Here is an 11,633-nt window from a genome sequence, read left to right as displayed (position 1 = left end):
AGGATTGATTTCTGGGAAGAAAATAAACTGCATCAATTGTCCTGTAAAAGATTCTTACTCTGGTGCAGTACGAGAGGAGAGAGTCATTATAATTTTATATATATGTATATATATATATTTTTTTTTAACCAGAAACAGAAAAAAACATTCTTCCATATTTGAGTTGTACAAAGATTAGTTGTACACACAAGGTGTTTATTTGTCCGACTACCAAATATAAAGAAGCAACAAAAACACAGCAGGATGGTGAGGTATGGATTTCCACAGCAGGATTTCCCAAATACAAAGTTTTTAAAGCGCACACTGAAAGAACAAAAAGCTAAGTATGTTCAGTTTATCACAGGAAGTACAAGAACTGAGTGGATCAGCTCGCATGTATAAATCCTGGAATGATTTCTGACAAGGTTCCACATAAATTTAGATTAAAATCTTGCTAAAAGACTTCAATGATGAAATTTGGCTATTCAGATTGACCAGTGGCTATTCAGATTGACTAGCAGGACTTCCATGTGTGTCTTTGTTACCAAATTGTTATGAAATCCATGCAATTTTCTCACACTTTTCTTTTTCTTTTTTTTTTACAGCTGAACAGAATGCAAATTATTACCTCTAAAGGAGGAATATGGTTAAAAACTTGCAAAATGCTAAGACAATGGTCACAAAACTTTACCGTACTTAAATTAAGAGCTGAAACAAAATGGCACACAAATAGAAAAAGATAGCTTGATTTGATTTGGGGAAAAAAAATTTTATGAGCTTTAACTCCAGACACATCAATAAGGCAAAGGTCAAATCTTGTGAGCTACTTGCGCCATAAAGTTCAAGAGCGCCATGCGTCAGTCGCATATAAAAAACACAGGAAAACTGGCAGAGCGGCAGTTTTTCTCCTTTTTGTGGATGCGTAAAGCAGGAACACGAATCTGGCTGTTAGTGCTTCAATCTGCAGCTGATGCTTCAGAGACTCCCGCCCTGTAAGACCCATCGGTGGCACCGGACTGACCGTGAGTCGCTTTAAGACCATCGATACCGTCACATCCCCTCGGACTCTGGATCAGCTTCTTATTGGTGACCGCGCGCCGCTAGGGGACTCATTTTAGTCACGGACACTAGCAGGCGCACAACGCGACCGTGGAGATACTTGATCCTCCTGATGCGCCATGGAGAACTCCAGCGCGCAGGCAGCTGCCATCACGGACTTTATCTTGCACACTTTGAAGCAAACCGTGGATTCACAGCGCGTTTCGGAGGGATATTTTTTCCTGGAAGGCGGCGCACTCAGGACTGACGCTGGGGTTGGATTTATGACCGCTCCCCAGACCGAACCTCCTCACCTGGTGCCTGCTTTCTGGGACTCCCCGCTCAGCCACGGCATCAATGTGTTCGTCGGATTGGTCCTCTGCTTCACCATGCTGGGCCTGGGCTGCACCGTGGAGGTGAGCCAGCTCGGGGAACATATCCGCAGACCCATCGGGGTATTGCTGGCTCTGGTGTGTCAGTTTGTCATCATGCCCCTGGTGGCTTTTCTTCTGGCTTTAGCTTTCTCTCTGGATGATGTGGCAGCGATGGCGGTCCTCCTGTGTGGCTGCTGTCCTGGTGGGAACTTGTCAAACATCATGTCTCTGCTGGTCCACGGAGAGATGAACCTCAGGTAGATCCCGTGTGCTCATGTCCAAAAGAGTTCACAGCGCGCATCGGAACGCGTCTTTCCTACATTTACGCACAGAATAGGAGAGAACAAATAACGTTATGCCCTGAATCTGACCTAAAGTCATTTTTGCATGTCTGTAAGGTGATCCACAAACCGCGCCCCGCTTTCTGTAACAACTGCGCGTCTGTCCTCTGCTCTCCCCAGCATCATCATGACCATATCCTCCACCCTGCTGGCGCTGGTCTTGATGCCCCTCTGTCTCTGGATCTACAGTCGGGCCTGGATCAACACGCCCGTGGTCAACCTGCTGCCCTTCGGGGCCATCATCCTGACCCTGTGCAGCACCCTCATCCCCATTGGTTTGGGTGTTATGCTGAGATACCGCCACACACGTGTGGCCGACATAGTTTTAAAGGTAATGTCTGGTCCAATTACTCTAGTTTTAAAATGTCTTTGACTTTTCCATCGGAAATAGCAGAGGCGCTTTGCTGTGAGGTTTGTGGAGACCAACTTTGCGCAAAGACGCACTGCGTAAATCTTCAGCGTTTATCATTAGAGGCTGGGTTGGGAGGAGTGAGGGGATGGTGACATCAGGGACACTGAGTCAGGGAGAGCTCCTCCCTGTCGCTACTGATAAGTCTCACATGAAGGAGGCGTCTTTGCACTGATGCAGCCCAGCTTGGGATGCGTTGAGTTTTTAGAGGATAAAACCAAAACAGATCAGAGATCCTCACCAAACGATCCCCTACCGAAAATATCCTTCAACCCTGAATGCTACAACCAAAAACTTCAATATTGTTGGGAATTTATGTGACAGACCAACACAAAGTGATGTATGGCTGTGAATCAAGGCATAATTTAATTTTTTTTTAGAGATTCAAATCTGAAAAGTATTTTGTGCAGTTCCCTTTCCTCAAAAACCACAATGGAATCTTTGGATCAAAACATTTTCATGTGTTAGAATATTCCAGTTAAAGCCCAGACCTGAATTGATTTGAGACTCAGTGGCAAACAAATGATGTCCATGCAAACTCCCTCTCTCTGGAGCTATTTTGCAAATAAGAATGAACTCAAATGAAACTTTCTACAAAGCTGGTAGATATAGAAACTCCAAAAGCCTTCTAGAAAGTATTGAGAATAAAAAAAAAAATTGACGCTGCACTTTTCAGATTTTTATTTTTTGCAGAAAATGTACACTTTTCCTACCACTTCACAGTTATTAGGGCTGGATGATATGGCTGGAAATCATATCACAATATAAGCATTTCATATCAGTCCATATCAATAATTATCGATAAGTTTTTTGTTTTTGTTTTAAATATCTGAAATACTGCCAAACATGTGGCAGACAGATGTGGCTAACTCTGAAACTGCTGCTGCGCAAGTTTCTCAAGGGGTTGTTGCTAGGCAACCAAAGACAGAGAAAGTTAGTTGATTCCACCAACCTTGCTTAGCTAGCAGCAGTGGCTAAGCAGCTAAAGCCTGTCCTCTGCCTACATTCCCCAGAATGCTGTGCAATTCTGGATCAGAGTTGAGTAAAATGATTGGTCACCTTCCTAAAATATTGGTCAAAGTCATAAAAAAATGACAGAAACAAGGACAGAAAACACCACCTCTTTCTTGCCAAAAAGTGATTCAGGCAAAAATCACTTTTGGCACAAAAAAAAATGACGTAGGCCATTTTCTTTTATTAGGAAGGTGACAATATTCCATCAGACACATTATGTATTCATATTGGTCACATCTCTGTCATGATATATATCATTACTGATTTATTGACCAGCCCTACCAGGTATGCACCATTTTATGTTGGTCTATATCAGATAAAATCCCAATAGAATGGACTTAATATCATGGCCATATGGAGCAAAATGTGAAAAATAACTTTTTACTGAATAAAAAGTTGCCTCAGTCTTTCTGATCCAGCGACCCTCTGTCCTCAGGCTTCCCTTTGGTCTCTGCTGGTCACCCTGGTGATGCTGTTCGTCCTGACAGGCGTGATGCTAGGACCGGAGCTGCTCTCCACCATCCCTCCCTCCGTGTATGTGGTGGCCGTCCTGATGCCTCTGTGCGGGTATGCCGCGGGCTACGGCCTGGCCGTGCTGTTCGACCTGCCCCCCAACAGCCGCAGGTCTGTCTCCCTGGAGACGGGGTGTCAGAACGTGCAGCTGTGCACCGCCATCCTGAAGCTGGCCTTCCCTCCTCAGCTGATGGGCGGGATGTACATGTTCCCTCTGCTGTACGCGCTCTTCCAGGCAGCCGAGGCCGGCATCTTCATCCTGGCCTACAAGCTGTACAGGAAGGAGGTTCTGCTTAAATCGGACCCCACGATGGACGGCGGCGAATCAGACATAACGTATCAAAGGTTCCGTGACGAGGACTTTGAGCCGTCTTACGGTGCTGTGACAGTGAGCGACCCGAATACAATCATGCTAGAGCCCTGCCCCCCTGATCCCACTCCTGTTTAATATTTTAGGAATCAATATTTCTTTGCTGCTGATCTTAGGAGATGAGACCAGAACATTTTGATTGCTGTCATTCATTACAAGAAAAAAAAAAAACACAAACAGGGAGATGAAAGTGAAAGATTGATGTGGGGTGCTTTATGTCATGAGCTAAATTCATTCAAATTAATCACTGTTGCCTTTTAAAATGAAATAACACTGCTGTTCCCTGTGGAGTAAAAAAAAAAACATTTACAAAGATTTATGACCATGTGTAAGTGATGATTTAAACATATCAAAACGTGCAACCAAGCCTGTGCCAAACTGTATCTGTACATTACTGTATAGAGCAATTAAAGATCTATATGTAGTCTACTTGTTTCTCTTTTTCTTTTGTTTTTTACATCCATCAATGTTGCACTACTGTCATCTCTTGGATTTTGCTGCTCATCATTTCCTTCCCTCCAATTCGCTTAACGAGTCCGGTATTTTCAGAAAACAAAATATCTTTCCTTTCCCTGCATTACTTTCCACTGAGCAACCACATTTTCAAATTTGAGTTCCCTATTAGACCTTCTTTACTTGCTCAATAATATTCTTTTACACACATTTTCTGCAGCTAATATTAAACCAATTACATAAACCAGTAAAATGTTTCTCCACCAGTTCTTATTTTATTTATACTTATCTAATCCCTTCTATTTATTCCTCTAATTTTTATAACATCAATGTTGTATCCTATCTAAATGTCTCCCTTTTATCTCATTATCCTATCCCATTTTTCGTAACTTCTTACTTTCTCTCAAACTATACTTATGCCTTCAGATTTAGACAACTGTATTTAGACAAATATCAATATTTACTATTTTTAACAGCCTCCTCAGCCAACATATCTAGACTTTCGTTACCTACATGAGAAGTCTACGTGTTTCATGTTTTATATCTGAGCTGAAACTCTACAGCTGAACCCAATCAGGCCTGATGGCGGGCTCTCGCTGTCCAATCTATTTAAATACTTACAACACGCAGGTTGGCCTGGTTGAGCAAAGAAAAAAATGGCAACATATGGTGAAGAGCCAGTCGACAGATACTTCTATTCATCTTACAACCCTTACGTGGGCAGGTACACCCGGCCCAGAGTCGCGGGGTGGAAATATAAAGGTTATTTCTCCCACTACGGAGACACCTCTGACGCGATAAACAACCACCAGCGCGCCCAGCTGAAATCCATCTTATCCCAAATCAACCCCAAACTCACCCCGAGGCTCCGGAAGGCCAATACCAAGGATGTGGCGGTGCAGGTCAACCCGAAGAAGGACGCCTCGGTGCAGTGCGCCATCGGCCCGCGGACCCTGCAGGCCATGAAGCGGGACTTCCAGCGCAGGAAGAGGCAGGAGCCCGCCACGCCCAGCAGTCCAAAGGCAACAGGTGGCGTTCGTTATCCACGAACCCTGGCCGTGTACTCCCCCATAGCTTACCGGAGCGTCACGTCATTCCTCGTGGACGACAATAACAACATCAAGGATGCGTCCTCTGAGGCGACGGCGACCGTAGAGCCGCACGGCGACCCGGGAGAGGGCCCGGGAGAGGGCACCGAGGGGACGGCGGAGAAGGACGGCGGAGCTGGTGAGGGTGGGAAGACCGCAAAGTCTCCTGAACCGAGCCAGAAGTTTAAACTACAGCCGCAGGTGAAGGGTGAGCTCGCGCCACCTGTCGCAGAAGAATCACAGGGCAAGGCCCGCGTGCGCTTCCAGGTGAGTCAAGGCGCGTGCGGTGGCTTTAGCCGAAGATTTCAGGAGAAACTGAAATAAAGCGCAATTTAAGGAACTCCCAGCCCCAATTACACTTTTAAATACTTTTTTCTCGTCGCAATGTACAACCTGTACTGTTTAACTGCTATAAAGCGGCAATGAAATGCCAACAATACATTCTCTGAACATTGGTAAGAATTGAATAGTCAGTCAAAGATGTTGTCTAAAAAAACCTATTGGCAAAAAAATGCAACTTCAAACCTTTTCACTTTTAACTGGCTAACCTTCATGTACAGATCCGTTGTGTATGCCGAGAGTAATTGTCTAATTTCCCTGTCTGCTTAATTAGTTCCTGGAACAGAAGTACGGATATTATCACTGCAGAGAATGCAATCTGCGATGGGAAAGTGCTTACGTATGGTGCGTTCAGGGCACAAACAAGGTGAGTAACTTCACAAGAGATCATTGGTTGGGTATTGCACTGAAAGTTGACTGTAAATGGCTCTACTCTTTTCTAGGTTTACTTCAAACAGTTCTGCAGGAAATGCCAGAAGGGCTTCAACCCATACCGTGTAGAAGACATAACATGCCATGTAAGTTGCATCCCTGCTTCTTTATGTCAGTCTTATTGGAACTCCTTCTCATGCGTCTCTTGTTCTCCAGACTTGCAACAAAGCCCGCTGCTCCTGTGCCCTGACGCAGCGGCACGTTGACCCCAAACGACCCCATAGACAGGACTTGTGTGGCAGATGCAAAGGCAAGCGGCTCTCCTGTGACAGCACGTTCAGCTTCAAATACATCATCTGAGTCTGTTAGACTAAAACCCTCAATGCAAAGCACACATTTTTGATGTTTCAAAACTTTATAGATTTTTTTTTTCCCATGTATGTTTTGTTGACTCTGTAAGCACATCATGCCTCGGATCGTAATAAATGGCTACCTTGCATTTTGGGTGTTTTTTTTAAAAGTATTTTATTTTTGCATTAAGTGGTCTTTCATTGGTCAGCAGCAGGTTTGGGCATGTGCTCCAGGAAGATGACTAGAGATGTCCTGTAGGAATGAAGTCTTTAGTTATCCAGAGAAGGCTGGTATGTGGAGGGAAAATTAAAGTGGGTCTGCATTCAAAATCAAAATGTACCAGATGAGGACTGAGATTAACTGTACAAGCATTAGTCCCAAGAGAAATATGGAAGGCTGAACATGTGATCAAATGCAAGTCCAGAGCACAACCTGTGAAGGAATGTATATTGATGCAGCATGAAACTGAAGCCAAAAAAAAAATGCTGCCACCATCCAAGATGAGCCTATGAAGATTTCATGTTCAGAACAACAGCTTAGTGACTCAAACCTGTGAGCTTTTCTTATGTTAGCTTTATACATACATCCCATTTGGGATGAGCAGTGCATTACACAAAATTACAAGGAGGGGGAAAAATACTGGTTTTACGCTATACACTTCCTAAAATATATACAGAGTACAATAAGTTACGCTTTCATTATAAGCTGTAGCAAGTCTGCACTTTTGTGTGCAATTAAATGCATTTGTGTATGAGCATCTCCCAATATATATCACACAGTCGAGAGTCTAAAGGCATCTACTTATTTGGTTAAAGAGTGAGTTTTGCGTGAAGACCTGCTGAAGGGAACTCATCTCTCGGAGCAATCAAACATATATTTCTCTATACACTCCCTGAAGGCAGGGGGTTTCCCCACAGGATCACATGTTAAATATCCTAACATTTACAACCTAAGATGTTAGCTCTAATAAAAAATACATTTCTCAAAAAAATATTCTTGCAGTGCTTTCTCACTTTCAAGCATGCATTTGAAAACTTTTTTTTTTCCTTTTTTTTTTATAAACAAGATTCTTCTGAGTTTGCTTATGAGTCTTGATGGTGTGTCCTTAACACGGACCGTCGTACGCGCTTCCACACAGACTCCCAGAGGAGGCCAGCGCTCAGTGCGACAGGCTCCTCCTGGTCAGATCAAAAAAAAAAAAAAAAGTAAAATGAAAATAAAATATCCCACTGCGTCCAATCTTCACCAGACACACCATCGCTTGACTTATTGCAACTGAATTTTGCAAGTTGGCTTAGTCTGGAAAAAGCTATGAGCTTTAAGCATTCATACAGGTAACGCTAATGCATGAAGAGTCACAGTTACTTCCCATGCATCCTTTAGCCCTTTGTATGTATAGTCTCTCTTGTCCCCTGCCCTCCCCCGCCCTCCCCTGCCCAAATCTCTATAGGGGGCTGATTTCGGTCCAGTTTGGTTCGGTTCAAAGTCCGGTGCTGAATGTGGTCGTGTGAAGCTGGCATGCCTGGGCCTGACTCAGAGCCTCGCGGATCTGCAGGTTGAGCTCCATGAGGCGGGTGCTGGCCTGAGACAGGTCCCTGCTGGGCCCCACCACCGCCAAGCAGCCCGTCTGGCCCAGCGTTTGGTGGCGGAAGTAGATGTGCAGGAGGGTCTGAACGGCCTTGTCCTTCTCGTTCCCGAAGATGTCGTTAGGCCACAAAGACCTGAAGATGAACCAAACGTCAGTAACGGAAAAGAGCTTCTACAAAGACGTTGACTGAGCACGTCGTTTTGTACTGAAAAGACTTAGATTAAACGAAAAACACATTCAGCCAAGGACTAAATGATTTAACCTGGGCCAAAATAAAGAAAGTTGACTGCTATTTCACTCAATGGACGGCAATAACATGAGTCAGTGATAAACATTTAGCTAATTCCAAAACTAAGACTGAGCCTAAGAGACAATGTCAAATATTGTGAAAAAAAAAAAGATCAACTACCAAAACATCAGGAAAATAAAGCCAAAGTGACCTGATACATATTACTATATTACTGTTAGGTTTCGACTGTCAAAGATAATTTATGTTTGCATGTCTGCAGGGAATCCTTTGCTTCACATTTTGTCAAGTTAAAACCCCAAACTTTTATGTAGTTTATTGGGAATTTGCATGACAGACCCAGAAAAGTTGTGTACAATTTTAAACAGGATAGTAAAAGAATGCAAAGTATTTTTTTTATCTTAATAAATATACACAATTCTAAAAAGATGGCATATTAAAACATTCAGAATCTGTAATTCAATCGGTCAGAGCTTGATTTTTATTCACTATTCTTTAAAACTTCTAGTTTCTGATGATGGAGACAAAAATGTACAGCTATAATTTTAGCAAAAGTGTTAAGTCCGATGTGGCTACAAAAGGATGCTACACTTTTCAAATTTTAATTCATAAGAAGAAATATTAAAAATCCTTTGCACCACTTTGATTTTATTGATCACATAAAATCCCAACAACTTGCATTGGTGTTTGTGGTTGTAACGTGACAAAATGTAGCACCAGAGAAATACACCAGAGAAATGGGGGTTAAAAAAAACACGCTAAATATTTTTGCCTTAACTGATGAACTTATATTAGCAGAGAGAAGCGTTTGGCTGGTGCTGCTGTGTTTATCTCACCTGAAGATTTTGACCTGCGTCAGAGCGGAGCTGAAGTCTCTGGCTCTCAGCGTTTCTATCAGTGACTGGATTGCCGTCTCGGTGTTGGTCTGGGCATTGTCCGACATGCACACATCCTCCTGGTTATCATTTCCTGTTTCTGCCTCGATCAGGCAGCTCTCCAGGATAGTGAGCTCCTCGGACATGTTGGTTACCTTGGAAACGGACAGAAAAAAACAACAACAAAACCCTCACTTATTGCATCACAGCGTTAAATAACATGTACGACATAAAGCTAGGAGGTCGGCTAAATAAACCTGAAGTACATATTAACTGGATTAGGTGGCTCTCATCGATCTGTGCTGGCAGTGATCTAATTACGCCAAGTAGCAAAATCTGATTAGGATTTGATTGTAATTTAGGCGAGGTAGGGATCAACTGCGGTGCAGATGTGGTGACGATTATTTACACGGCCTGAGATCAAAATGCACTGCAGATAAACAGTTCATGGCTACATGGTGTCAAGTGTTGCTATGGAGAAAGATCAATCCTAAGCATCTATCAAACAAATCTGCATTTTGTTTTAGTTTCTCTAACAGAATAAGCTAAATTAGAAATAATTGGGGAAATTGTAATGTAATGTTTCAACTGTTGATTTTTTAAAATGTTTTTATGATGTAAAGCACTTTGAACTGACTTGTTGCAGTTGATAAAACTTGTGGGAAAGATCATACTTTCTGACACATGGATAAGCTGAACTATGCAAATTAATTTTTAATAGTTTAACATGTAAAAACAAACAAAAAAATTATTCTGGTTAATGTCCTGTAGACATCCCCGTTTATAAATTGATGACTTTCCAAGGTTTTCCCCAGAAAACTTGCTAACTCTGGTGTCTTTTTGAGTTAAAAAATGTTCAAATGGGACAGGAAATTTGAAAATATCACTTGATAATCCCGTGTTATTAAAAGATTGGAAGTTTAATACCTGACTACCAACAATAAAGTCTTAAAAAATGGAAACATTTAAAAAAAACTTAAATAAATAAGCTTAGCCTGGTGGCCCGCCAGTCTTATAAAACACTGGGGGAAACCCTGACTTTCTCTCGTTTTACCTTTAATCAACTCAAAGTTGTATAAACACAAAAAAAACTAAACTGCCAAAAGAGGTTATAAAACGTAAAACTTTAAAAAGCAAATGTTTGAGTGTTTGGAAGCAACAAAGCTGGTCTAGTCCAATCTTCTTATTTTTATTTCCATTAACTTTAAAGTGAGTTGCATCTTGTCAACTCACTTTAAATAAGTGCAAAGTTAAACGTCTGGTGTTCCTATGTTTCTCCCTTTTAAACTAACCGCATGTTCTTACAAGTAGTTAAACCTTCCGCTGAACCCAAAGGAAAGCTTGCTTTGACTAATATTCATTTTACCTAACTTCTGTCTGAAGCTCTTCAGATCATCTCATTCTGAAGCTGGAAATTCAGATTTTATGTCTGCTGTTGAATGCCCCAGTAGGTAAAAAAAAAAAAAAAAAAAAAAAACATTTAAAAAATTGCCCACATTATCAACGGTTATAACTTTATCTTGCAGCTGGCTGGTAAGTTGTTTCATCTCGATTGAGGCTTGTTGCCATAGTGACAGAGTTCAGCCGTCACCCATTACCCCCCCCCCCCCCCCTCTCTCACCTCTGCCTCTCGCTTCATGGTGTCCACTCTGCTGATGAGCTTACAGTAGGCCTGGAACAGCAGAAGCAGCTGAAAGTGCAACTTGTAGAGCCGCCGACACAACTCCAGCTCCTGCGGAGACAGACCCGAAAAAGGAGCACGTTTCAGCACAGTCTGCGCCGGCGTAACTCTGGTTGTCACATTATCAAATTAATTGTCAACCTGGGTTAGATATGCGGGAGAAAATGAAACCGGTTAACATGGGGCAGTGCGAAAGTTTCATTCAGTTTGGGCCACGGAGGAAGAAGTGAGGAAGCTACGATTATGGTCACTGATGAAATCGGTTTTGTCACCACATGGCGTGGTCCTGATTATGAGACAAGATGAATGATCCAACTACAATCTCAACCTGAGAAACACAGATGGGAAAAAATATATAGCAGGATTTGAACAGAAACAGAAATGGGGGGGGAAAAAGTACATGCAAAATGAAATGAAACAAAATGATAGCTTAAGCTTTCTTTTAGACAAGAAATCACCTACATAAACACTGAACATGTGCAAACGGTATCTACGCAAAGCACAAAAATAAACAGCAGGACCGATCTGACTGTCAATATTACAACTAAAACAGAAGAGCAGAATGTTTTGATTGGGCCGACATGGGGTTGAATTGGGTTAC

General features: G+C 42.4%; 3 protein-coding genes across 15 annotated transcripts in view; 2 read left to right on the top strand and 1 right to left on the bottom strand.

The window, feature by feature from the left end:
* The first annotated feature begins 165 nt into the window (after positions 1-165).
* slc10a4 (solute carrier family 10 member 4) lies at positions 166-4,888 on the top strand. Of its 2 annotated transcripts, XM_023339387.1 has the most exons (4): positions 1,364-1,433; positions 1,537-1,648; positions 1,853-2,063; positions 3,592-4,888. In XM_023339387.1, exons 2-4 carry the CDS (start codon positions 1,563-1,565, stop codon positions 4,114-4,116), a joined length of 822 nt encoding a protein of 273 aa, XP_023195155.1. In that variant the 5' UTR covers positions 1,364-1,433; positions 1,537-1,562; the 3' UTR covers positions 4,117-4,888. The 2 variants fall into 2 exon arrangements, with proteins under 2 accessions (XP_005814911.1, XP_023195155.1); XM_005814854.2 differs by having other exon boundaries at positions 166-1,648.
* A 181-nt stretch (positions 4,889-5,069) lies between these two features.
* On the top strand, positions 5,070-7,846 carry zar1 (zygote arrest 1). The gene is made up of 4 exons (XM_005814853.2): positions 5,070-5,846; positions 6,193-6,285; positions 6,362-6,436; positions 6,507-7,846. The coding sequence occupies exons 1-4, from the start codon at positions 5,148-5,150 to the stop codon at positions 6,648-6,650; spliced, it is 1,011 nt and encodes a 336-aa protein (XP_005814910.1). The 5' UTR covers positions 5,070-5,147; the 3' UTR covers positions 6,651-7,846.
* Positions 7,178-11,633, bottom strand: part of fryl (FRY like transcription coactivator) — an 81,658-nt gene continuing 77,202 nt past the window's right edge. For all 12 annotated transcript variants that reach the window (XM_023339379.1, XM_023339381.1, XM_023339375.1 and 9 more), the window contains 3 exons: positions 10,973-11,083; positions 9,313-9,506; positions 7,178-8,362 (listed from right to left, as the gene is read on the bottom strand). In XM_023339379.1, the coding sequence (XP_023195147.1) occupies positions 8,122-8,362; positions 9,313-9,506; positions 10,973-11,083 (546 nt within the window). In that variant the 3' untranslated portion in view covers positions 7,178-8,121. The remainder of the gene's footprint in view (positions 8,363-9,312; positions 9,507-10,972; positions 11,084-11,633) is intronic.

The sequence above is a fragment of the Xiphophorus maculatus genome, chromosome 9, assembly GCF_002775205.1.
Source record: "Xiphophorus maculatus strain JP 163 A chromosome 9, X_maculatus-5.0-male, whole genome shotgun sequence".
Classification (NCBI taxonomy): Eukaryota; Metazoa; Chordata; class Actinopteri; order Cyprinodontiformes; family Poeciliidae; genus Xiphophorus; species Xiphophorus maculatus.
This window is presented reverse-complemented; position numbering and strand designations above follow the sequence as displayed.

Excerpts from the sequence above, each read along its gene's own strand:
- slc10a4 (XM_005814854.2), top strand. The coding sequence starts at position 1,158 with ATGGAGAACTCCAGCGCGCAGGCAGCTGCCATCACGGACTTTATCTTG. Across the intron at positions 1,649-1,852 it reads CACGGAGAGATGAACCTCAG|CATCATCATGACCATATCCT; the intron begins GTAGATCCCGTG and ends TGCTCTCCCCAG. Across the intron at positions 2,064-3,591 it reads TGGCCGACATAGTTTTAAAG|GCTTCCCTTTGGTCTCTGCT; the intron begins GTAATGTCTGGT and ends CTCTGTCCTCAG.
- zar1 (XM_005814853.2), top strand. The coding sequence starts at position 5,148 with ATGGCAACATATGGTGAAGAGCCAGTCGACAGATACTTCTATTCATCT. Across the intron at positions 5,847-6,192 it reads AGGCCCGCGTGCGCTTCCAG|TTCCTGGAACAGAAGTACGG; the intron begins GTGAGTCAAGGC and ends CTGCTTAATTAG. Across the intron at positions 6,437-6,506 it reads TAGAAGACATAACATGCCAT|ACTTGCAACAAAGCCCGCTG; the intron begins GTAAGTTGCATC and ends CTTGTTCTCCAG.